The sequence below is a fragment of the Cibotium barometz genome, chromosome 61 (assembly GCF_041138505.1).
Source record: "Cibotium barometz isolate CiBa-2024 chromosome 61, ASM4113850v1, whole genome shotgun sequence".
In the NCBI taxonomy this organism is placed as follows: Eukaryota; Viridiplantae; Streptophyta; class Polypodiopsida; order Cyatheales; family Cibotiaceae; genus Cibotium; species Cibotium barometz.
The window spans coordinates 31,777,986-31,805,269 of record NC_141106.1 but is presented as its reverse complement, the minus strand read 5'-3'; the positions used below and the strand labels follow the sequence as shown (position 1 = coordinate 31,805,269).

At 44.6% G+C, this 27,284-nt stretch overlaps 4 protein-coding genes across 4 annotated transcripts in view; 3 read left to right on the top strand and 1 right to left on the bottom strand.

Moving 5' to 3' along the window:
- Positions 1-27,284, bottom strand: part of LOC147604763 (mitotic spindle checkpoint protein MAD1-like) — a 155,683-nt gene that overhangs the window by 62,814 nt on the left and 65,585 nt on the right. The window lies entirely within an intron of this gene.
- The window catches only part of LOC147604766 (mitotic spindle checkpoint protein MAD1-like), a 248,191-nt gene that overhangs the window by 180,975 nt on the left and 39,932 nt on the right, over positions 1-27,284 (top strand). The gene's annotated exons all lie outside the window — the stretch shown is intronic.
- LOC147604769 (uncharacterized) lies at positions 9,799-10,308 on the top strand. Its single transcript, XM_086794966.1, has one exon. It carries the CDS (start codon positions 9,799-9,801, stop codon positions 10,306-10,308), a length of 510 nt encoding a protein of 169 aa, XP_086651092.1.
- LOC147604768 (uncharacterized) lies at positions 10,348-11,356 on the top strand. Its single transcript, XM_086794965.1, has one exon. The coding sequence runs from the start codon at positions 10,348-10,350 to the stop codon at positions 11,350-11,352; it is 1,005 nt and encodes a 334-aa protein (XP_086651091.1). The 3' UTR covers positions 11,353-11,356.

Sequence of the window (27,284 nt, the reverse complement as noted above, 5' to 3'; positions counted from 1 at the left end):
CTCCTCCAAGGTCTCATTTGGTTTCAATCTAGTCTCGTGTGCTTCAAGCAAAGCTTTAAGCGACTCAAAGTACACTTCTGCAAGACCGATTCTCCCTTGGGTGCCTCTTGCTGATTCCCTTGTTCTGGTTCTTGTTCATTGCTCTTTTGCTCGTCTTGGGATCTTTCTTGTTCTATAGCTCTTCTTCTTCTCTTACTCTCAGCACGACGCTAGCGTCTAGCTCTCCAATAGCTTGTGTGAGCACTTTTTTCATACTTATCCTATGCTTCTGTCTGAACTTCAACATTTCTTTGAGCTTGTGCCCTTGTTACTATCTGAACTGGAGCTATGTGGTCACTATCCGTGCTACTCGTAGATGCTTGAACCTTGACGAAGTTTAAAGCAGTCTTCTTGCTAATCTCTGGATTTAACAGACAATCCATAATTAGATGCTTAATCCCGCAGTCAACGCAAAATCTCACCAATGCTGGGATTTTCCCTGCATTGTTCCTGCTTTGTTGCGCGAGATCTGGGCAATCTTTGATCAAATGGTCTCCCCCACACTTATAACATGGACCTAACGGCAACGATTGCTACACGTCCGATTCAGACACAGACATCGACGCTGAAGGAGATCCTAAGGAATCTGGAGAGACTCGAATGCTCTTTACACAAATAGTGAAGGTATGAAGAAAGGATGACCGGGTAGGCCGGTCACAACAGCTCGCCGGGCCAATTCCTTAGCCCGGCGGGGCCCGGCGGGCACCTTGGTTATATATATAAGAAGCCCCCCGGGCTTCATTTTCACTATTCTCTGGAAGCACACAAGTAGTGGACCTAGCAAAAAGCAGTGGACCTTACAAAATGAGAGAGAGAGAGAGAGAGAGAGGGGGAGAGAGAGAGAGAGAGAGAGAGAGCAGCGCACTCCAGAGAGAGAGAGAGAGAGAGAGAGAGAGAGCAGCGAGGAGCACGCACTAGCAGGCACTGCCATGCAGTAAAGCCCATTGCTTCACTTCAGAATCCGTCTCTCTCTGTGAGGAGCGAGCACTTCAGAATCCCTCTCTCTCTCATGATGATCTTCTGGACGCTTGCTTGTTTAATGTGGAGATGGTTCCATTGTGGAGCAAGGACTTTGTGCCATTCATGACACTGGGGAAGCTCCAATTATCGGGATCATTGGAGCAGACAAGGAATATGTATGTATATATATATATACATATATATATATATATATATACATATATATATATATATATATATATATATATATATATAAATTGAAATTTGGAAGAACGATTGGTGCTAGGGTCGGGTCTAGGATCAGAATCGTCCGATTCTTCCGTGTCATTGAAATGTGCTACCGATAATGTGTTTAAAGGAATAACCTCTGGAATGGGGTTTCCATCAGCAGTCACACATGTGATTCCTCATTTTCTCCAGACATCTACTGTGGCCAGCAATTGATTCCAATCGTCATCAAATGGTGGCCTGTAATCTATGGTATAGTCTTTATGTTCAGGGTCAGTCTTCTTTTTGCAAGTTCTTGCAATGGTTGAGAGACGTGGTAGCATCTGAGTCCGAAAATATTGTGATATCAGAATTCTCATGGAAGAACCCGTGTGCTGATGGATGCGCTTTTCTAGACTTAAGATCTACTTGCACATGCTCACCATTGAGTGTCAAATAGACGTGATCACGAGACCAATCATGAACCAAGCTATACTCTCTCATAAAGGGCCTTCCCAAAATCATTTCGTAGGAGCCGGGCTTATCATTGAAGTCCATAACTACAACTGTATGGTATATATAATGATCTAGGACCTTCATCTTGAGGTTTTTGAGTAAACCCAGAGCCTTGACTAGACCTCCATTAGCCAGCTTAACCGTAAGATTGGTCACTTCCATAGGTGGGCATGCCATTTTTTCCTAGCATCGTTTGGTGATGATGCTTACACAATGAGTTGTTTGATCAACTTAACACTGCAAAGTAATTTTCTAAGATAGATTTTAGATCAGGGTATCACCAAGTCAGGATACGGAAACATGATGTTCCTAAGACCGCATTTAGGACTCGATTTGGTCATTTCGAGTTCTTAGTCATGCCATTCAGTTTAACGAATGCGCTAGTGACAATTATGATGCTAATGGAGAAGGTTTTACGTCCATATTTAGGAAAATTCGTAGATGCTCCTTGTGTTCTTCTTCCGTCTTGGAAAACACAAGAACATCATCGAAGAAAACTCCCGTGAAAGCTCGATGTGGCTGAAATATGCGATTCATCATCAAATTAAATGTAGCTGGAGCATTTGTGAGGCCAAACGGCATCACAAGAAACTCGTAAAGTCCAAAGCTGGTTCGAAAGGCTGTTTTATGCACATCCTGAGGTGCAACTCTAATTTGATGATAACCACTCTTTAAGTCAATACGACTAAAGAGGGAAGCTCCCCGCAAACTATCCAGGATGTCATCTATCCTTGGGATAGGAAAACGATTCTTTATGGTGATCTTGTTGAGGGATCTATAATCCACACACATGCGGAAAGATCCATCCTTCTTTTGCACAAGCAAGACTGGTGAGCAATATGGAGAAGAACTAGGTCGAATGAGACCCTTCTCCAAAAGCTCATTTACTTGGCTAAGAATCTCCTCTTGTTGGCTTGCACTAACCCGATAAGGGGGCTGATTTGGTGCAGCCGAACCAGGCACTAGATCAATTTTATGATCTTCTTGTCTACATGGAGGTAGACCAGTTGGAAGCTCCGTTGTAAAACAATCATTAAATGATGATAAAAATGCATGATTAAAAGGCTGATTTTCAGCTTTCACAAGTTTTGAGTCTTTGACAAAAATGAGATACGCGGAAATAGACTTCTTCATTAAACTTTTAAGAGCTATATGTCCAACCATGGGGATGGTATCTCCCGTGGTGGAAGCATCAATACAAACTTTCTTGTTGCCTTTAACAGACAACGTCATAGACTTGTCCCTAAAATTTGGCTGGGGTTGCATGCGGTGATGCCATGGCATGCCCAAAAGTACGTCATATCCCGTGGACTTTGAAGTAATGAGGAATTCTTCATGATCATGATATGCTTCAATTTGGATCTTTAGCTTTCCAACAATTGGTGTAACTTGTGCAGCTCCTTGAAATGCTGAGCTTGCTTCGATTGGCACTCCCATGCTAGAAGCTTGAAGCTTCAATGCCTCAGCCATCTCTGTGGATATGAAATTATCCGTGGATCCTGGATCAAAAAGGACTAAGGCATTCTTGCCCTCAAGTTTGCCCCAGGCTTTGAGAAGCTGCCTCCTTTGAGGATCCATAGAAGTGTTGCCCTACACATCTGGCACAGCATTAGATAGAGGTATGGCCCCGCCATCCTCAATCTTTTGCTCTTTGCCCTTTAGGTGTGGGCAATCCCTCTTCATGTGGTCTTTGCTTCCACAAAGAAAGCATTTACCCTGCTCCTTGTATTCCTTAAGCTTCGTAGGACCAAGAAAAGTCGAAAGACTCTTACCCTTGGTCTTCTGCTTCTTGTTGGAGCCGTTTCTTGGAGGTGTTCGCTTGCTGAAATTCTCTGTTTTTGCTGAATTTTCAGCCTTGAATTCTTCATGAATAGCTTTTCGTTTAGCATGAAAAGTGCTAAACTCTTGCTTCCTTGGTTGTCCCTTTGTATGGAGCTCTTCTGCCACCATGGCAGACTCCATCATGCGCCGCAAAGACTTATTTGGATACACCTTCAAGCTCCTTCGAATAGGTGCATGCAAGCCTGATTCAAACTTCCGCATCTTTTCCCTTTCGGAAATCCTGAGAAATGGAGTCACCTTTAAGAGGGTGGTCCAAAACTCATCCATATAGGACGAGACGCTTTCTCCCTCTTGTTGCTTTATGCAGTCCCATTCTTGTCGCACCTCCTTCTCAAAATTTGGAGAAAGGAATTGTTTAAAGAATTGGGACTTGAATTGAGTCCAACTCTTTGCTTTCTTCCCTTCCAAGATCTTCGTGAGCCACCAATCGCTTGCCATACCTTTGAGGTACATGCCCACATGTCGAAGCTTGGACTTCTCTGTGAAGTCTTCTTCGGCGAAAGCAACATCAAATTGTCTATTAAAAGAAAGAGCTCTATCAATATTTCTTTTACTGTTATAGGTCTCGAATTTGATGTCTTTGTCGCCCGCCTTGAAGGTTCGCTTCTTGCGAGACGAACGTTCCCTTGATGATGAAGAATATGAGGAGTCATCGCGCTGGTAGAGATGGCTCCTACGTGGGCGTCTCTGTCTTCCATGGCGGGATCTTCTCCTCTTGCGCAAGTTGCGCTCCTTGTTGGATTCCAAGCGCCGATACTCCGGTGTTGCATATGTGCGTGTCAATCGTTCGGCTTTTCTTCTTGGAGTCTCCTCTTCGTCTTCATCATTCCATTGGTCCTCTTCGTGAGAGGGGGGAAGCGATGGCCCAGCCACTACTTCCTCCTCCTGCTTTCCTTTGCGCACGCGCTCCAACGCATCACGCACCTCTGGGATGGTGAGTATACCCCATATCTCACTCAATTCTCCATGAAGGGCTTGCATTTCCGCTTCATAGTTTGAATTTGCAGCCATCTTCAATATCTCCCGTCCTTCAAAATACTCGATTCGTTCGATTACGATTTAGGTAGGCAAGGGTACAACAGTGCCACCACTATGTGAGAGCCTGACGCTGGTGGGTCTTTCCAAACACGCTCAATTTTGCTAAAATCAAAGGATTCCCCCCGTAAGGGTGCAAAATCAAGACGAGGGCTACCCTGGCTAATCAAAGATCACGGTGTGGGGGTTAATGACTCCTTGCGACTACTCAAGATCGTAAAAGATCTTATCTCGTGATTTCTTAGGAATCGCCTTCTTCTTGAGAAAGAAGAAGTAAACCAATAGCTCTGATACCACTGTCACAGAAACGGTAGCATGCGAGACCCAATTCTAGCAATGAAATTAATAACTTAGCTACCTTTTAGAGCTATTATGCTTGGCTGAAATTAAAGAGTATTAAGAAGAATAGAGAAGAAAGAAAAGAGAGAATGAGAGGAGAGAAGACGAGACACCGACACCGCACTGGGGACCGAAGATGGGCCGGTCCGCCCCCTTTGGAGATTGTATTAATCAAAAAAGAATACAACTTACAAAGCACAAAGCCGGGAAAACGGGATAGCCCTGCTAATCCCTTTTCCAGTCGTGATTGTTCTAAGTGCCCAGCACCTAGATCTTGCTCAAGCAATGGTCTTCTACTATCTTGGAACCTTTGAGAAGAGTGCCCAGCACCCTTCACCACTTGGAATGCCCGTATCTTTCAAAGTAGAGCTCTGAATCGAGAGCTTTCAGCTTCTACTTGATCTCCCTTGCGACAGCAACGCTTGGAATCCACTTTAGCGCCTTCGTACGCGACAAATCCCTCCCAAAACTGAAATTACAGCTTGCTGTAATTTTCTGCAGCTATGGAAATTAGGGTTTCTCCGCGATGAAACCCTAATTTCCCACGCGTACAGGATTGGGGAAGTGTTTCTACACTATGGAGGGGTTGTTTTGGCTATGGAATTAGGTTTAATTCCCTGCTGAAAACTGAAAAACAGCAATGGAGTAGATGATGAAGGTCACCATTAAAGCTTGAGAGTGAGGGAGTTGCTTGGGTGAGAGAGAGAGAGACTCCTTCATGCAATGCACACACATATGCCCCTTCAAAATGGCGCCCTTCATTTAAGAGAGAGAGGAAGAGTGCAAGTGTTCACTTTCCTTAGCATTTTGAAGTGGTGGCATTATTTACTATTTATTGAGTTAGTGACTTTAAGAGGTGGTTCCCACGCAATTCAAGCGTTTATTGTACATAAGCTAAAACTTGGCCGACGGACCAAATTTCGTCCTCGTCAAGACTCCCATCTTAGCTCTGTGCTTGCGCTACGTATTTGTGTCATCACAAATACTTTCTATCTTTAGTAAGTACTTGGTTCTCGTAGATCCATCAGGTACACTTCATTTGAGTATCCCGGGCTACTCAAATGCTAAGGTCCCAGACCTTTAGGGTTCCCAACCTGTGTCCATGTTCTCAAAGATAGCCCGCCAAAAGAGACTAGTTGTGCGAGGATCCCGGTCCCCCACAATGGATTTTGGCATCCCATGATGCTTAAAAATTTGAGCTAGAAAAATCTTCGCCATATGGTCGGGCTTTATTGTCTTTCGTATTGGCAAGAAGTGTGCCTGCTTGCTAAAACGATCTGAAGTGGTCGACATGATCCCTCTATGCCCTGCATAAGGTGGTGCATGTGACTCACTCATCACTTTTGTGCGTAACCCAGTTACTACACAAATTGCCTGATTATGGTAGACCTGATGGAAAAAGGTGGGGCTGATTTTCCCTCTTTCAAGGCAGCCCATACTTCTTTGAAATCCTTATCCTTTTCGTAAAGATTAGGCATGCTAGACAAATCCTGATGATGGATTGTCGTCACGGCATTGACCTTTGGTCTTCGAGACAAAGCGTCAGCTACTATGTTCTTATTTCCAGGTGTATGCATGAAGTGGAAATGGAACATCGAGAGAAAGTTCGCCCAGCGCATTTGTTTCTCTGATAATTTCCTTTGAGTAAGAAAATACCTAAGACTTTGATGATCAGTCTTGAGTAGGAAATCTACTCCCAATAGATAATGCTTCCATATGGAAAGAGCATGGACAACTGCCAACAACTCTTTCTCATAGATGGATGCATGGAGTTCGGCATCTTGTAGACGCCTACTCTCAAAGGCCACTGCATGTCCTTCTTGGTTGAGCACCGCTCCTACACAATCACCTGATGCATCACAATAAACTTCAAAAGTTTTATTGAGGTCAGGGATTATAAGAACTGGTTCTTGGCTAATCCGATCCTTCAACGTTTGAAAAGCCATACGCTCCCTTTCACTCCAATGAAAAGCGATCTTCTTCTTGGTAAGATCATGGAGAGGAGACGCAATATGGACGAAATGTCGTACAAAACGCCGGTAGTAAGAACACAATCCCAGAAAGCTTCTTACATGATGAACTGTAGTAAGTGGAGGCCATTCCACTATTGCCTTGATCTTGTCCGGATCCATGCGAACTACATTATGAGAGACTATGTGTCCCAAATAATGAATCTCTTTGAGGAAGAATTCAGACTTCTTGGGATTTGCAAAAAGCTTATGTCGTCTGAATTCCTCAAAGACTATTCTTAGGTGCTCCTTATGTACTTCATTAAACTTTTAAGAGCTATATGTCCAACCATGGGGATGGTATCTCCCGTGGTGGAAGCATCAATACAAACTTTCTTGTTGCCTTTAAGAGACAACGTCATAGACTTGTCCCTAAAATTGGGTTGGGGTTGCATGCGGTGATGCCATGGCATGCCCAAAAGTACATCATATCCCGTGGACTTTGAAGTAATGAGGAATTCTTCATGATCATGATATGCTCCAATTTGGATCTTTAGCTTTCCAACAATTGGTGTAACTTGTGCGGCTCCTTCTTGAAAAGCTGAGCTTGCTTCAATTGGCACTCGCCATGAGATAGTCAAGTAGATCAAGCTACCCACAGTCTTCTGATACATGGTAACATCCTCAAGCACTTGACCCTCATCAGCCCTCAACTTCAAATTCTGATCTAAGGGCATAGAAATAGGCTTACAATCAGCCATACCATATTTAGATAGCATATCCAATGCATACTGTCTTTGTGACAGCCATATGTCCTCTTCTGTGCGTACTATCTCAATACCCAAAAAGTATCACAGCTACCCCAAATCTTTTATTCAAATTCCTGCTTCAAGAGAGTCTTCACATTCGCTATCTCAGCCTCATTATCACCTCCAATAATCAAATCATCCACATAAATGCAAATGATGACAATGCCATGCTCATTCTCTCGCACATACAAAGAGTGATCTGCATCAGCCATATAAAAACCTATGCAGACCAAGTATGACACAATCCTTGCATGCCATGCTCTTGGCGCTTGCTTCAGCCCATACAAAAATTTCTTAAGCTTGCATACATAATGGGGATGCCTCAAATACTCATAACACTGTGACTGCTCCATACACACCTCTTCTTGCAAGTCACTATGAAAGGAGACATTCTTTACATCCATCTGATGTAACATCCAATTCTTTGATGCAGCCACTATAATAATAGTACAAACTGTAGCCATCTTAGCTACGGGGTTGAATGTCTCCTCATAATCTATCCCATAGTTCTGTGCATAACCTTTGGCTACTAATCTAGCCTTGTACCTGCTCACACTGCCATCACTATTATGCTTCACCTTATACACCCATTTTCAGCCAATTACATTCTTGTCCTTTGGCAAAGGGACCAAATTCCATGTTTCATTTGCATCAAGTGCAGCCATCTCTTCATCCATGGCTTTCTCCCATTTTACATTTCCAACATCATCATCAAAACAAGTGGGTTCTACATCCTACACAATCTTTGCCATATATGCATAGTGATGCGCTACATATCCATCGTACATCAACCGTTGCATAGGATTTTTGACTCTAGAAGACCTTCTTAGCTTTGCATCATGCATGCCTTCCAAAGCCTTTTTAACACCAGGTGTCTTCACGGAGGGTATCCCAAACTCCTCATCAAGACTATGCTCAGAACCACTTGAATTTCCATCTACATCATCATAACCTGCACTCAAATTTGGCAACTTTGGGGCATCATCTACCTTTTCCTTACCCTTTCTTGACACATTAGATGAGCTAGCAGGGCTTTCCCTTTCACGCAACCTGCCACTTCAAGGATTCTCAACAGCACTTGTGCCTGGTGACCCTTGCGGTCCACTCAAAACTTGCAAAGATGTACCTGCTTTTTCTGTCACCACATTTTCCTCTATATCAGCCCTAAATATCATGTTTTACATTAGCATACCAGCTTGCCATCTTATCAAAAACCACATCTCTTCTCACCCGCAATTGATGCGTGACATGATTATAACATTTGTGCCCCTTTTGCTCAAGAGAGTACCCAATGAAAACACATTTTTCAGCCTTTGGATCGAGCTTGGTTCGTAGCTTATCTAGCACATGCACATAAGCAATACATCCAAACACTTTTTAGTGTGCTAAATCAGGTTTTCTTCCAGAAAACTTCTCCTCAGGGGTCATATCATGTACTGTAGCAGTAGGAGTCCTGTTCATGATAGAAGTTGCAAGAGCGTTAATGGCTGAGAAGAGCATGCCTCATTGTTATTGGGCTGAAGCTGTGTCTACGGCAATGTGCCTGATCTTCCGCTCAGCAACACCATTTTGCTGTGGAGTATATCTGCATGAAAATTGCCTCTGAATTTCATGCTTTTTTAGAAAATTGCTAAACTCATTGTAGAAGTATTCTCCCCCTCCATCTGACCTCAGGCACTGTACATGTTTCCCTGTCTGTTTTTTAGCCATAGACAGAAAATTAAAAAAATAGGGCAAAAAACTCATTTTTACTCATTCACTTTGATTTGCTAGAGGGAGAGCTTGTGCAAGAGGGAGTTTGGGTGCACTTTGCGCGCTTCGTACGCCTTCCACGTCGACTTTCGTCGCCCACGGATTCCGGTTTCGCAATCACAGGAGGTGCCCCTTGGTTTTGATTGCACATACGCGCCTTCGTGTGCCTTGGTAGCTTAGGACAGGTACCCCGGGGGGTGTGCGCTTGAGTTTCGGCTCTGCCACACTTCACCAGTTTCGTAGTGCTGTAGAAGCGCTGCCAAAATTTCGGTAGGCACCACACACACGCTTGGGCACGGGTAGAGCGCACAATTTGATGCACGAAAGCACACACATCGGCACAAAACACCATGGATTTGGACAGTGACACAGACGTGTCAAGGGACCCTCACTCCGACGATTTCCTACCCCCAATAGAGCTCACCGACACCTGCTACACAGCCGCATGGATCCCAGAGGCGACAATGTGCCTAGTTGAAGGAGCAGCCCTCCTGAGGGGTTATTTCCAGAATGAGGAGGATCAGCGGGTGTTAGTCTATGTGCCCACTGAAGCGACTTGGCAGTTGACACGCTCAATGCCAGTCAAAAGAATACTAAAGGCAGCTAACCTCTGGAGGTTCTTCAAGTTGAGACCATGGGGCCCTGATTTCAGACGAGCATGGCAGCTCAAGAGAACCCTCAACAAAGCAGGACAGGCCACTTTGACTGGATTTGACGGGCTACCCATCCAGGTCACAATCACACAGCAAACAATCCGTGATGCACTCCGGATTAGCCCTGGGGTGAAGATCCCTCTCGGCAACCTCACAGCTGCTGATCGCAGGCTAGTCTCCACAAGGGAGAGGCCAACATTTGCGTAGCTAAGGCATCAGGAGATTGTTCTCCCTCTCCAGCTCTACATGCAGTTCTTCGGGATGTCCTTAACACAGAAATACACTTCACCTGAGCTGCGGATTTCTGTGCTTCTCTCAAAAGCTTTTGAAGACCCAAAACTGCTTCTTTTCGACCTAAGCAAAATGATCTTGAAGAATCTAATGAGGATTTCAGAAGGCAAACAAAGCACAGGGCTGAGCCACGCAAAGAAGCATCTACCTCAGTACCTGGGAGCCCCATTGGTGCTTACCCGCATAGCCTACGAAGCGCTGGATGCCATCAAGTTCTTGCCGCCGCCAATGTTCAAGAGTGACAACATTCCTTTCTTGGCGAGACCTTACAAACTTTCATCCCCAAAAGCAACTTCAAAAAGAAAAGGTAAGAATGAGGATGAATCTGAGGATGAAGCTCCGGCACCGAAGAAGATGAGGGGAGCCATCCCTACGGAGCTGCCTGCACAACAAACAGCACCCCAACCTGAACCCCAGGCTGAAGTTCAACAAGCACCACAACAAGAAGTCCCGCAAGGTGAAGAAGAAGAAGGATATGGCACCGACTACACAGCGGATTGGGGAGAAGGGCAAGATGATCACGAAGAAGAAGAAATGCTAGAAAGGCTGATGGAAGAGGCCATTGAGGCGGACAATGAGGCCACAGCCAGGAGAATTGCAAGAGAAGAGGAGTTAAAGAAAAAAGAAGAAGAAGATATCCAGGCAGCCTTGCAAGAGAGCCTAAAGCAGGCAAAAGAAGACAAGAAAAAGGCAAAGGAGGAAGAACTGAAGTTAAAGGGAGCCGGGAGCTCAAGTGCCCATCCTGAGGTGGAGGTTCCTCAGCAACAGACGGCTGCCCCAGAAGAGGTGATCAACATACCAGACTCCCCACCAAGAGTGCACAGAGAAGGGAAAGCACACATACGCACTGCACACTCCTCGGTCATGCCCACACCACCGCCATTTGGAGATTTACAAGATAGAATCATTCAAGAGGCTCGACAAGAGGCAGCACGGGAGACCAAGCACACTTTGGAATAGGTCAAGCGCCAGACTGCGAGACCAGAGCCTACTCTACAATTGATAGGCATTCGGATGACATAGCCACGCAGTATGTGGACTTATTGAAGGCAGGAGGTCTCAGGGCCATTCATGAAGTGTTGGATCCTGATTACATGAAGGATGCGGTGAAAAAGGCCATGGAAACAATGACTGAATTGAGCTTGGCAATAATGTACAAAGATAAGATCCAAGCAGCTGTGGAGCAAAGCCTAGTGAGTGTCCAGCAAAATAAAGCAGAGCATGTAAGAAGACACCAACACCAGAGGGACATAGCCATGCATCAAGCAAATTTCTTCAGGGGCAAGCTGCAAGATGAGTTAGAGACAAAGAATGAAGCTCAAAGGCATTTTCAAGAAATCATGGGACAGCCGGCTACAAAGGATTTGACAATCAAGCAGCTGAACACCCAAGTGGAGACTCTGCAGAAAGAAGCTGAGGAAGCCAAAAGACAAAATGAGGCTCTAAAGGAAGATGTAGCCTGAGCTCAGAAGGAATATTGGACAGCTGATTAGCTGATGAAGTTAGCCCAGGATCAGCTGAGGTCCAATGAAAGGAGTTTGCAAATAGCTCTGGAGCGTTCCACACGACCGGGGATTGCATCCCCATCATCAAGCCAAGCTTCAGCCAAAAGTGTACAAGTTCAACAGGAACTTGAGAAGTCGAAGCAGCTTGTGGAAGCTCAAAGATTGTAAAATTTCAGTTTAATGTCTGAGTTAATGGCAGTCAAAGCAGAGTTGGCAGCGCTTAAAGCTTATCCAAGGCCAACTCCAGCAAAAGTAGCAACTCAGCAATCCGTCAAGCAAAGCCAGCAACTGACCTCACCTCCAAGGGAGCCCCAAGAGATGCCAAGACAAGAAGGTGGTGATGAATTTACTGATTGGCAAGACCCTCCAGTAGCAAGCCCTTCGTGGTACGAAGAAGAATTGACACAGAGAAGGGAGGCAGTAAAAAGAAAATATCATGAATTTGATAAAGAGATTTACGATGTCACGACTCACGAGGCGCTACTGGCCACTAAAAGACAAGGAAATGGCACATTTGGAGTTACCCAGAGACATCATCAAGTGCAAACTGAAGGAACAGACAAGTGCTTATATGCGAAGGTTCAAGAAGACTGAGGATATGCCAGGATACAAGCCAGTGGACGTGGAGAACTGGAGGCCTACCGCAGTGCTTAAAGATCAACCTGAATGGCGGCTAGAATACTTCAAAAAGAACAAGGGAGCCATCAAAGAGTATGCGAAGGCGCCGAGAGACATGCGGTTTGACCCTACTTTCTGCCCTACACCACGCATGCACTCTTGGCAGGCATTTGACAGATTTTATGCCTCAAACCCTTATGCTATGAATTGGCCAATACTGCCAACACCTCTCGAAGGCCAGCCTATAACAGAGACTTGGTTTTTAGAGGGCTGCACCAACTTGGAGGAGAAATTCAAGGACATTCCAGATCTCAGCTGCCAAATGCTTTGCAAGTTCATGCATATGTTCAAGGCATGTATTTTATGCCTCAAACCCTTATGCTATGAATTGGCCAGTACTGCCAACACCTCCCGAAGGCCAGCCTATAACAAAGACTTGGTTTTTAGAGGCTTGCACCAACTGGGAGGAGAGATTCAAGGACATTCCAGATCTCAGCTGCCAAATGCTTTGCAAGTTCATGCGTATGTTCAAGGCATGCATTGAGACTTTCAAGGAGGTAGAGAAAGAAAGGACCGATTGGGCCAGATACATAGATCCTGACAGGGGCTTGGCATTCGACTTTGCCATTGGTCCTGAGGATTATCAGCAATGGGGTTATTTTGTCAGGCTCCAGAATTTAGCTTCACACTACATGAACACTTGCGAGGAGATGAGCGCTACAGAATTTTTACCTACTGTGGACAGAGTCTTCAATCCATTCGCGCAGCCATCAGTCACAAGATTTTTGGCCCTGAGAAGAGCTTAGATGGAGACTACAGTGCCGAGGGCCCGTCTGACAGTGGATGAAGTGCGTTTGGAGCGAGCCATCTACGAAAGCCTACAACCACAAAAGCCATCGCACAGACGCTCAGGACGTGGCAGGGGGGAGTGATCCGATGTGGATCAACGGGAACGGGAAAGTTAGACAGATCACGGGAGCTGGCCCGTAAAACAGCACTTGTAATTTTTACCCTTGTAATTTACGGGCTCACAAGAGTTCCAATTTGTAAAAACTCTTATTTCTCTCTATTTAACTTTTTGGCCAAAGAAGTGGCCGGTCACTTAGTGTGTAAGGAGAATAGGGTTTGGGGCAAAAAGGGGGAAAGTTGCTAGTTTTGGGCATCATTTGGAAGAAGCACTAAGTGTAGAAGCTTGAGAGCTCTCCTCTCCCAACTTAGGTGAAGCTTATCTCCTTCTCCATCTACATCTTTGTAAGAGCTAAGCTCCTCTATTGATTAAGCAATGAAGAATGACTTCTCCTTCTTCTCTCTTGTTGTTTATTTCATTTCTATTGCATGAGCTAGTGTATGTGTGAAGCTTGTGGGCTCTTGTAAGCTCACCATTGGAGCTTGTGGGTTCATTCTTAGGCTTAGCCATAGCTTAAAGAATGCTCTCCGATGCTTAAATGTATGATTTTAAGTGTGTGTGTGCTTGCATGATTTTCTTAAGCTTTCCATTGAAGCTTGCATGTGTAAGTGAATGAAGTAGTAATAGAGGGGAAGAAGTGAACCATTGGGCTTGGGAATGGGATTCTCCATGTGCCAATGTGGGCTTGTTTGATCAATAAGGGTGATTGAGGTAGGATGTATGGGCATTAGCTTTTCCTTTGTGTGTGTATTTCAATGGTCTAGTGTGTGTGTGTATTACATTCTCTCTCACATTAAGTGATAAGCTTCCGTGCACCAGATAGGGTAGGGTCTCCTCAAACTTTGATTGAGGTTTATCCTCTTGGATGTGAGGTTTGACTCTCCACCACTTGCCTACAAGTGTAAAGAGCCTTCGAGTCTCTCCAATTACCTTTGCAGCAGTTGATGCTAGATACAGGTGCTACGTTTCACGTTACGCCGAGTCATGAGTGGTTTAGCACATATGCTAGTGATATGCTTGGACATGTGCGTTTAGTTGATGGTTCAGCGTTTGACATAGTGGGTGCAGGAGATGTGACATTGTCATTGCCGAGTGGTGCATCGGTAGTGCTGAGACATGTACGTCATGTGCCGGGCTTGACACAAAGCTTGATCTCTACTAGTTAGTTGAGAGACAATGGATGCCAGCTCATGCTAGATGAGCACAATTTTAGACTGCATCGTGGTGGATAGCTAGTTATAGCACGTGGTGCTAGTGTTGGTTGGTACTATTCGAGCAATGCAGGTGCGTCGTGTGCAAGACGGCATTGTCTCTGTGTGTATGCAGCCATGTAAAGAGATGAGACGAGTCTCCTTTGAGGACAGGCTACAGGATGCTCTGCCAGTGTGCGAGCAAAGTGAGTCAGTTGTGCAGGATATGTTTACGGATGTAGAGGTAGAGCGGGATTTCTCTAGTGAGACACAGCAAACTTGGTTATCAAGATAGATGAAGGATAGTGATTGCATAGGTGCTGATATTTTGGTGATGTAGTCATTTCTCGATATGCTCGATAGTGAGCATGAGGATCCAATTGTGCCAGAGGTTGCACAGCAGTATGCGTCTTCTGTGGATAGTTAGGAGATGTGTGAGGCTGACACGCCTAGTCAACCAGAGATGCCTATTGCCAGGGATATTTATGTTGATGCATGTTCAGTACAACTAGCAAGATCATCTAGTGTTGCATCGGCATTTGGTGGTCTCATGTATGAGATGCTGATCTTGCGACCGGATATAGCGGCTGCAGTGGGAGCATTTACAGTTAGTGTTATCACTCTTTCGGTGACTGATGCTGGCATATTGCATGGGGGAGCTATGCAGGTCCTGTGTAGATACCTGCAGGATGTGTGCAACACTTCTGGTAGTGTACGGACTTACACTGGAGCACAGTCTCTTGCGGATAGCTCTACAGGTCTTCCACAGCTAGATGCACACGATTATCGATAGCTAGTGGGTATTGGATGAGTGTCAACTTCACTCATCATCTTGTATATAGTCATCAGACTAGGTTCTCTCTTAAAGGCACATTGGCCTTTAAGTGGGAGGTTGTTGGGGTTAAAGGCCTATATGCCGAGCCCAGTTGCCCATGGCATGGGCGCCCGCCCACTGTGTACACCCATAGTGTATCTGGAGATTGCAGTTGGGAGGACTTTGTCTTCTCGGTTTTGAAGCTTGGCCTTTTGACCTTGTTTCCCTCACCACTGCTGCTGCAGCCTTTTGTATACCCCCTGTTTATATCCCTTGATTCAGCTATGTTTCTGTATCTCTGGAGCTTTTCCTCCCGGTTCTTATGTATATCCTTTGGAGGTTTTTACTCCAGGTTGATCTTTGTACGTGGGCCTAAGGCCGTTTTGTACTTTTAAGCATTAATGAAATGGGAACCAGCCCACCTCTTCTCGCAAAAAGAGAGAGAGAGAGAGACAGAGAGAGAGAGAGAGTCACGAGGCTGTGGCAACCACTAACCTTAGTTGTTGGTTTCTTTTCCTTGATTTTTATTTGATTTTTGGGACCCTCTTTTTGAAGTCACAAATGGCCGGACATTGTATGGCCAGTGTGAAACGGCCGACGGCCGAGAGTTTCACCTGCAGCAGTAAAGGCCATGTTGCCACAAGTTGGTCCAGCTAGTCGGTACTGAAATCCGAGCAGTAAAAGAATGGCTAGGCTCAATTCAAAGTCATTTAGGCCCCACTTAACACTTTATAAGTTGGTGGGAACTAGAAATTAACTCAAAAGTGGCACTATGGACACTTGTCAGTTGGAGAAGCACCACAAGGACACCTATGCATCAAATGAGCGCCAAATTGAAGAGGGGAGGGGGAGGGTGGATTTACTTCACTTCATGATGTGTGTGTGAGTAGTGGGTGCAGGTTCACAGCTTTAATGGAAAGCTTGTCTTCCCCTTTGTCTCATGTAGCGTGATGATTCCATTCTCATGCACCTCTCTTTAAATATTCTTGAATGTCTCTCAAGGACTTGAGGCTCTAAGTTTCTCAATGGTTCATAGCATCCCAATCTTTATGTGGGTCCCAGATAATTGAATCTCACTCAAATATTCAATGCCCCACAAGATTTAGAGGATGTTACCTTACTCCCCATCTCATAACATAGTGTTTGCTATGCATCCCGTGGTTGATTCTTCCTCAAGGAACAAGGATTCCGATTTGCATCGTAATCTTTATTGTGAATCTCCCATGTGCTTGAATGTCCTTCTAAGAATTGAGGCTCTAAGTATCTCACTATTTTCCTTGTGCTGCTTCATGTGCTTCTTCATTAAGAGAACGCTCTACATGCCGAATGCTCCATGCTTCAAACTTCTTCAACAAGCCCTTGATCTTAAAACACCTATCCCTTAATGTAGTGTTTTTACTCTTCCATACTCCCAGGACCTGCTTCACCACTAGTAGAGAGTCACCTTTGATGCAAAACCTCCTCACACCATAATTCAGGCAAATATGTAAGCCTGCCTCCAATGTAGAATACTCAGCCTCATTATTACTATGAGCATCGACTTTGAATCCTTTCTTGCAAACCAACTTTCCTTGTGGGTCATACAACACTATGCCACCAGAGGCCGCATCATGGCTTTTTCTATATGATCCATCAAAGAACAAGACATGTGCATTGCTGATCTCTCTCACATCCTCAACCACCTTCTTAACAGCATCTTCCTTGATCAAGAGAGGATTCTCCTTATATGTCAATAAATCTGCCAATGTTGCCCTTGTACTTTCCTCGATTAAGAATGAGAAGTCAAACTCCTGCAACTCTATTACCCACTTCTTTATTGCATTTGACAGATTTTTTCCATTAATAAGTTGAGGTAAGAAGGTATAGCTTGTCAAGAAAACAAATGGTCGGGGTAAAAGATAATGGCGAAAGCGTCGACATGCAAAAACAACACTGACCATTACCAGTTCTACTTCTGACAAGGCCCTCTCAGCCACAGTTTTCACTCTACTAGCACAATACACTGGCCTCATATATTGGCTGCCCTTACCTTTTTGTAACAACATAGCACCAATGGCGTCTTCTCCTACAGAAGGATTCACATAAAAAACCTGCTCCCAATCAGGAGCCTGCATGACTGGCATCGCCCCCAAAACCTCTTTGACATTTTGAAATACCTCTTCACACTTGTCATCCCACTGTAAGGGATCATGCTTTGCCACCTGTTGTAATGGATAAACAAGCTGTGAGGACAATGGAATAAATCGTACCATGTACTTCACCTTCTCAACAAAAGTTGCCAACTGCTTTGTAGTCTTTGGTGAAGGAAGAAGAATGATTGACTTAACCTTGTCTGGATCAGCCTCAATGCCATTTTCTGAAACCATGTGACCCAATAACTTCACTCTCAGCTGCGCCAAATGACACTGGAGCAATCCTGAGCTGGAAGTAACCTGAGAAGCCATCACAAACACTATAGCGCTCATAACCAGCCACTGAATCCAATATCTGATCAATGAAGGGAAGAGGATATGGGTCCTTCTTGGTGGCTGCATTCAATGGCTTAAAATCAACGCAGACTCTCCATCTTCCATCCTTCTTTGGCGTGACCAGCACTGGGCTTACCCATTCTGCAGTTTCCACTGGATAAATGAAACCTGCCTTCAACAACTTATCCACCTCTTCTTTCAAGGCTGCCATCTGCTCTTGACCCATTCTTCTTAACCTCTGTCTCACTGGCTTCACTCCTTCCTTCAATTCTATGTGCAACTCTTCTCCTTTAAACCCTCTAATCTCCTCATATGAAGTAATAAAGAGATCAGGAAAGTCAGAGAGCATTTTCAAATACTTCTCCTTCTCCATGCCTGAGAGATCTGGGCTTAACATCTTCAACATCAATTCTTGCTTCTTGGCTATATCCACTCTGGGTTGCATCAGCCCTTCAATCACCCCATAAGGACCCAATTCATCTTCAATCTCATCTATTACTGCCACTATATCATTCCTCTCAAACTCCTCATCCATTAGAAGAAATGCCACGTCTACATCTTCGTCACTGCTAGTGGAACTATCACTATCCACTTCTGACACCGTGGAGGACTCTTCATCACTCGAATCATCATCCTCTTCAAAATTTTCATTTACAAGCTTCCCACCTTCCATGTTAAATGATCTCTTGCCACCCGTCTTGCCATAAAGAGAAATTGTGCCATATCTCCAGTCCTGCACTGCTCTTACTGCTCGTAGCCATGGCCTTCCAAGAATGATGGGATAGGCTCCCAACCCTGCTGGCATAATATGAAAGTCAACCACTGCTTTAACATTGTAAGCCTCAACCTCTAGGTCCCTAATCACACCTAAGCATTTGACTTTCTGGTGATTTGCCATCCATATGCAGAACCCTGACACTCCAGCAACTTTGAGTCCCATCCTCTCCACACATGTCTGCGTAATGACACAAATCTGAGCTCCACCATCTACATAACCTTCTCCAAGGCTTTTGCGCTTGTGCCAGACATCCACCACTGGACATATGTCTGCCACTTCATCAATTGAGAGGACTCTCACTGATCCTTTTTCAGGCTCCCTCTCCATGGGGCTAACCAGCTTCTTCCATTGCCGCTTTAGTTTAGGTACCATTTCCACCAACTGCCCAAAGGTCACATCTGCCTTTCTACTAGTGAGGTCTTCTTGAAGGCTGTAACTCGACTGCCCATCCCCTAGTGGAAAGTCTGACACATGAAACTTTCTTCGTGCCCTTCTTTTCCGTTTTGCTTTGACATCCTCACCTTCATGGGCCTTTTCCTTTTTCTTACTTGGACCTGCGACACCTCTTCCCTCCTTCTCTTCTGTGGTCCTCTTGCCAATATGCATCACCAATGGATCTTCTGGCGTTGTTGCTTTCTCTAGGGTGACTACGCTTATCACCTTTGTCTTCCCTTTCTTTGCTGCAGTCAAACCACTAGGACCTGCATCTCCCCTTATTTCAATGCCATAGTCATTCGACCTATTGGGCAACTGTGCGGGCAATGGGCACATATCTCCCCCCATTCTAGGTGGCTTATCACACTGTGGACTAATGTGCCCAAGTTCACCACAATTATAGCAGGTAGGCATACGTCTCCAGTTCCTACCATTTTGCTGTCCACTACCATTCTGGGGCTGTTCACCATACTCGTTTGGCTGATTTGATGGCCTTCCACGGTTACGATTGCCTCCCGCATTATTTAATAAGTTTAGGCTGAGATTTTTCATCAAATCTACTACCTGTCTCATCTCTTGCCTCAGCCCCTCATCTGGCACTGTCGTAGTGACCACTGCTGGCAAAACTTGGGGAGCAACTGGAACCACTGTTGCATGATGAACCTCTTCGGGAACATGCGCATGTACAGGAGCCACTTGATTCATTTCTAGTCTTCTTGGAGATGGGTCAATTCCCAATTGACTCAGTCTCTTCTGCTTCCACTCTTTGTTCTTTGCCACTTCCACTGCATCTTCATACGTTCTTGGCTTCTTGAGTTCCACTTTCCAACGTAAACTCTCCCTAAGGCCAGTCAAAAATCTATCTTTTTTCATCATGTCTAGTGGAGATATCGCTGGCTCTAAAGCCTTGCACAAGCGCTCCCATGCTAATGAAAACTTGCGTATATACTGATCAATAGGCTCATTCTCCCTTTGCCTTAGATCCTCTACTTCATGCCACACCTTGTCGGGATCCTCTGTCTTCATAAACTCTGCTTCTAAACCACGCTTTAAATTTTCCCAACTCAATCTAACGGGTGGTTCACTGCTATGCAATGCCTCTTCAAAGTCCTTGGACCAAGCTCGTGCATCGCTCTTCAAACATATTTGCAGGAGACGCAACATTTGTGCAGGATCCTGAATTTGGTTGCTGATACATGCACCCTCCATTTTCTCTAGAAAATCTTCCACATCCTCTTCACTTCTGCCATGGAATTCTGGGTAAGAAAACGCCATGGTATTCAATTCCCCAACCACTGTGAGAAGACTCCTTAGTGCCAACACAAGAGTGAAAAATCGACCATGATACCACCAATCGATGCAAATCTTCAACACCAATCTCAGGCCCTAAAAGAGAATGAAGACATTCACATCAAAAGAATTCTCATAATTGATGATCGGAATTATCACTGGCAAAGGAGACTCAAGTATTTCTGCTAATCTTTCTACGCCAAACATGTAGACAATGCGCTGTTGAAAGAAGATCTTCCTATCCACGTGCACATTGATACGGATTCTTTGCACAGAGTAGAAGGGTAAAAAAGGCGGTCTCCCTGGATTATTCATGAAAGGAAGCTTATGCCCTAATTCTACCAAAATTTCGGCAGCATTTTGGTTGTAAAATGGCCAAAATCCAATATAAACGTGCTGTAAAGCAAATGAGCCACGTGCGTAAAGCACAACTGAAACTCTCGGAAAAATCCGGCAGAGTTTCCCCTGTAAAACGGCTCAAAAACCAAAATACTAGAGCTCAAAATAGCTCAAAAAACAAATCTCCCACTGCACTGGCAAACTGTCTGCGAACAACAAGAGTACTGAGCTATCACTGAATGTGGTCGAACCACTACGCATAGACCAAGACAATGCCTCAACGGCGTAAATGAGCAATAGATGCAATCCCACCCTGTCTATCCACAATGCATACAACCTATGCTCGATGCCGAATGGGATGTGTCGGAGGACTTCCACCTACATCACCGAAAGGATCCCGGACATGGGTATCCCCCAGCTAGAAAACCTCACGTCACTCACAATAGGCTATGCAAATGTCTGAGAGCTAACCACAATGTCATACATCCTGATAACTGTCCAGAAAAGCTGTAGACCGCAGTGGCGGTTGTGTCCGCTAGCGTGACTCACAACCAGCAGACCCACAATATAGCATACAAAAAATTGCTCTATGCATACCACAAAAGAGCGTAGCCATCGTATGGCCAAGCTTGACCTGCAACCTGCAAGAGTAGAAAACCAATAGATGGGGGCTAGAGCCCTGTACCTGTACCTGTAACCTGTACCTGTGCTTGAAGAAAGCTCCTCAGTGGGGGCACCAAAAGAATGGCAGGAGCAAGAAAGTAGAACACCAAATTGCCTCTATAGTTCTCCCACACACTCTTGGAATACACACACACACAAAAGGCACCACAATCACACACACACACAACACCAGGGAGAGAAAATAGGCTCACTGCTGTAGTAAGAGAGGGGCTACGCCGCACACATGCACAATATGGTGCATAAACACATACACACACACACACACTTAGATCAGAAAATGGAGCCAAATAACCCTCAAATTCATTTACTAATTGATAAAATAGAGCTTCAATAGGGCAATTGCTCATACACAGTAAGCTTCACTCATCAATAGAACTTGAATTGAAGGTGGGCTTAAACACACACAAGAGAAATTGCCTCATCTAATTTTCTTTGCATAATACATTCCATAACATTCACTTCTGCCCGCACTAAAGTCTGCATCTCCCCTTTCAAGGATGTGTACATCTCATCATATTTACCAAGCATCGCTTTATCCAATTCTTTCCTCATATCTACATACATAGAATTCTTCTAGTTAAATACATCATCCTTGACTCTGATGGTTTTCCCTGCCCGCAGAGAACCTGGCGAGAGTATACTCTCTCTGTTCCTCCGTTTGAAAGTCGCTTGCATTTTTTGTGGAGTGACGAAGCTACTTGTATCACCTTCCTCATCTGGTTGGTCCATCCTCAAAATGTCTATTTTCCTGTTGAATGTAACCTGTTTCTGTTTTGTACAAAAAGAAGTAGAGAGAGAAAGAGAGAGAGAGAGAGAGAGAGATTTTAGTAACGTCTTCTAAAGGCCAAAAAGAAGTGGCCTATGAGACAAAATCATGTACAAGTGTGTAGATCGCTCTGCTATCAATGCAGTACAAAATGAGAATGAAAATGAAACGACAGTGGTGGTGTAGTAATAGTAGTGACCGGGTAATAAATAGCCTCCGGTATATATACAAGGGGGCTGAGGGGAGGATGGATGGAGCTATCTACTACTATGGGCTCAATGCAACTCTATATGAGAGATTTTTGCACCCGTTTACGGATGTTGAGTTGCATGAGGCGGTCATTGCTCTCGATCCTTCCTCTTGTCCAGGCGACGATGGCCTTACTCGTCAGTTCTTTCTGGAGTATTGGGATGCCTTGCATGATCCTCTTCTTCGGGGTTTGCAGCATATTTTTGATATTGGCAGTATGCCCATGTCTATGTGCTTTGGCTTGATTGCTCTCATCCCCAAAGAGGGGGATCCGACCCTGCTCAGACAGTGGCGTCCTATCACTCTTTTGCCCTCAGTCTAAAAGATTTTAGCATGCTTGATTTCAGCTCGATTGCAACCTTTGATGCCTTCTCTTATTCATGACTCTCACACTGCGTTTGTGCAGGACTGATGCATATAGTACAAATCATTCAAATTCGCATCGCAGGGATGGAATGTTTTTTCTTTCTACTCGGCGGTTGAGTATGCCAAATCTTCACCGCAGTCTGTGGCAGTGCTTCTTCTTGACTTTGAGAAGGCATATGACAGAGTTGACTGGGATTTCCTTGAGGGTACTATGACTAGGATGGGCTTTCCTTGCAGATGGATCAGAGGTGTTTCAGCTCTATACAGATCTGCCACTAGTGCAATTACGATTGGAGGATTTTTGGGTCGACACTTTACTCTAGGCCGCTCTGTTCGGCAAGGTTGTCCTCTGGCACCTTATTTGTTTCTCTTCTTCGTTGAGGCGCTTTCATCATTCTTGTGCTCTCAGTTCCCCGCTGTTCATGGATTGAGGCTCCCTATGCAGGCGGGAGATCAGACAGAGCTTTTGGATTCAGAGTATGCTGATGACACAATGCTTATCACTGAGTTCTCTGTGGCTGCATTAGATCGGATCAGGGGTCTGATTGACACTTTTTGCTTTGCTAGTGGTGCGAGTGTCAATTGGAATAAATCATCTGGGATTCTTATTGGCTCAGAGGAGCATTGCACTTGGGGTTTAGCTGAGGGTTTGACCTGGTTGCAGCCAGGTCAGAGTTGCCGTTTCTTGGGTTTCCAGATAGGCCTTGATGTCACTCCAAAGCAGCAGTTCACCCCGGTCTTGGATTCCATCCGGAGAAAGTTGTGCCACTGGTCGGCGTGCCATTTATCTCTTGTTGGGAGAGCTCTTGTGGTGAATCAGGTGTTGCTTGCCACGGTCTGGTACATTGCTTCTTGTTGGATGATTCACCCTGGTGTGATCTCTCGATTGCGGCACCTGGTGCGCAATTACTTATGGTCTGGCTCAGATGGCACTCAGGATACTCGGGCTAGAGTTGCGTGGCACACTTGCATTTTACCTCATGAGGAGGGTGGTTTGGGCATTATTGATCCAGAGATGCAGAGTAGAGCATTGAGGATTATTCCCTGGGAATGAGCCTTGGAAAACTTTCCTTCGATCAGCAGTGCATCAGTCGGTTCCACTCAGGGGGCTTTGCATCATCCTTCTTCACAGTTCATCCGGTCTATATTGGGTGTTTGGCAGACTCTGCGGAGAGGTCTGATTCATAGATTGCCAGCACTCACTGAGGAGTTTCAGAGACAGCCTCTCATCTGGAACTCCAGAGTGCATGATGCTGAGGGGCGGCAGTTAGGCCTTCGCACACATATTGATTGGGCAGCGTGGGATCGTGGACCAACCTCCACTCATTCCCTAGTTGCTTGGACAACTAAGCCATCAGTGCAACCGCGTGCTAATAGCGCCCTCCACACCCCCGCCCCCCCCCCTCCTCCTCCTTCCCCCCTTCATTTTTTAAAAGAAAAATTGAAATGTTCAATTTTTGAATTGTTTTAGCCTTGAATTAATAAAAGAATATTTTTCATAATAGCGTGTCTGCCTCGAATGAAGGGAAAAAAAACCTTAGTTGGCTAATTCATGATAGAATTAACCAATGATTTTAGTATTTTTCTTTAGTCCCGAAATGTTACCACACACAAAATTTATAACTACACCTCTAGAAGGTGTAATTGCAATTGACCCCACCCCCACTAATGGTTACCCCCATTCCTCCACGTGCGAGCATGAAGGCTCCATAGAGACTTGGTTGTACACGGAAAAACCATCAAGGAAACTATAAGCTTGCTTGCCCGCTACTCGCTCTAACACATGATCTGTGATCGGTAGAGGGTAGTTGTCCCTGACAGTAGCTGCATTTACCTTCTCTTTGATCTTGTTTCTGAAGGTATCATTGTACGTATACAGTCTCTGTTTGCTTGGTTTTGCATCATCCCGCATCGGAATGGTATGCTAACAAATGCTAGCTTCCACTCCTTTTAGGTCTTTGTAGCTCCACGCAAACACGTCCTTGTACTCTTTGAGCATTTTTACCAGAAGCTCCTCTTCTTCCGGAGAAAGGTCAGTTGCTATGTTCACCACTCGTGGTTCCTCTTCAGGATCAGCCAAATTTACTTGCTTAGAATCTTCTGGACCATCACAATACAGATGATGGTGTTCACAAAACATAACTTTTTCATGAGTTTACCGTGCCCCCGCCTTTTTAAAGGGACTCGGATTTTTCCCACTTTATCTAATATTGAGTTTTTATATATATGTATATATATATATATACATATATATATATGAACATTGACAATTGAAAAGAAATCTTTTTTCTTGAACCCTATGCATAGCCCCAAATTTATTTTGGTAGAACACTTACCCTTTTGGCCATAGGACCATGTAGTGACCTCAAGCCAAACTGAGTGCCAAAGCTCAAGCCAAACACAGCGAGGAACATGCGCATAAAATCTGGAAAAAAATTACCAGAGTTTCGGCATAAAATGGCTATAAAACCCAAATAACCATAAGCTAAATAACCATGCTCAACAAGAGCCAATGTGCAATATCAATCCGCACTCAACCATACATGAGCTGTCCCCAAAGCTCAAAACACTGTGCAATTACCGTATGAGACCATACATGCCAAATCACTCCTTGTAATCTGCAAAATCATCTCACACATGCACTATGGCAATAGGCAATACAATGGCAACAACTGGATGCACAACCACTGCCAAACTATGGCGTAAATGATGCTCAAACCATGCTCAAATCAGCCCACCATGTCACACGGAACTCCCGTCTGGAAAACACGCTACTAGCGCATCCACATGGCATCACAATACAGCATCAAACCATGCACTAATTGTGCATCAACTGAGCATCCACAATGGCTGTAAAATCAGCCCATAAACATGCCATCAAATGCCTGTCAACTGTCCAAATGCATAACCACAAGTGCGTCTGACACGCAGAAAACCATTGCCAATGTCCTGTAATCTGTACTCAAGAGAATGTGACAAAGTACACCTGTCTTGTGCAACACATGCACGGCCAATAAATGAGCATACCACGCTCACCACATCTGTAAAACCCGCAGATCTAATGGCTAAACCAAGATCTGTACCTGTCAATGGAATCTGAGTACTTGTACTTGTACCTATGGATGTACCTGCAACCTGTGAAATGCACCAGTGACCTATGACACAAGAACGCTGCTCGAATCCGCTCACAAAAGAGCCATGTTACTCAACCACAATAACATACATTAATGGAGCATGCTACATAAGGACATGTGCCTCAAACCACCTGCAAATACCTTGCAAATCTGCAAAATAGGCTTCTCACAGTAGGGAATTTTAAATCGTTGTTTTGATAGTTAAAACGTCTGAATTTGCCGTTTTGAGCACAAACCAAAATACTTTGTATTTGTTTTTGCTCAGAAGGGTCAAATTAGGCTAAAAAGAGTATTTGATGACCCTGTTCTGACGCAGCAACCAAAAAAATCCTAAAATAAAGTACCTACTGCCTGGATCTTGTCGAATCGGAGACGAAAAATCAGCCCCAGAAGCACACACACAACTGAAATCTTGTTTGGAGCAGCCCACACACACACAAAGACTGAAAATTGGAGCCTACCTTGCACACGAATCTCATCGGAATCGCGGCTACACACAAAACCTGTTCTGATACTGCTTGTTGAGGATGGAGCGGTGGCGCGATAGCAACGTGCAAGCAAATGTGTGTGGAAGAGGGAGAGAAAGAGAAGAAGCACAGGAAACATGAGATATAAGTGGGGAGACTCAACACAATGTATGAGCAACCCCCTATACACACTATAAGTATATATAGAGTACACACAGTGGGCGAGAGCGCCCAAGCCGTGGACGGCCGGGCAAGGCAATGAGCCTCTGACGCCAACAACAACAAGATCCACACACACACACACACACACACATTATATATTCAATGATATGATCATCATTTTAGTAAAATTGATTTACTTAGTCAATATTTTATGATAGTTATTCTTACAAGCACTTATAAATATATATTTGTCCGGTCATGTGTGAATGCTAGGTATTGATTTGAATATTTATATATTTGCCCAGTCTATCTATCTCTCATTGATGTTTACCCTACTCTGCAGGAAACCCACCTTAACCTTGAAGTGACCATGTCAAAAGTTTCTACAATTTTAAATTATTTTTTAAACCTTCATTTTTGCCATTTCTCAAAAATTCAGAATGTTAGGTGTTGTATACACATTTATTGTTGATTGTTTCATGAATGGATGCCAGCATGACTGCGGCCCATAGATGACTCTTCTACCTACTGTATACCAAAGCAAGAATTTCTCTCTCTCTCTCTCTCTCTCTCTCTCTCTCTCAATTTGCTACCTGCAATTGACGGGTTTGGCCTGCTTGATATACCCACGACGTAATTTCTTCTCCCTCTTGACTGCTCTGGTGGCACTATTGTCTCGACCAGCTGTTTGCAAGCTCTTTGCTCAAGTTAGTTTGGAAG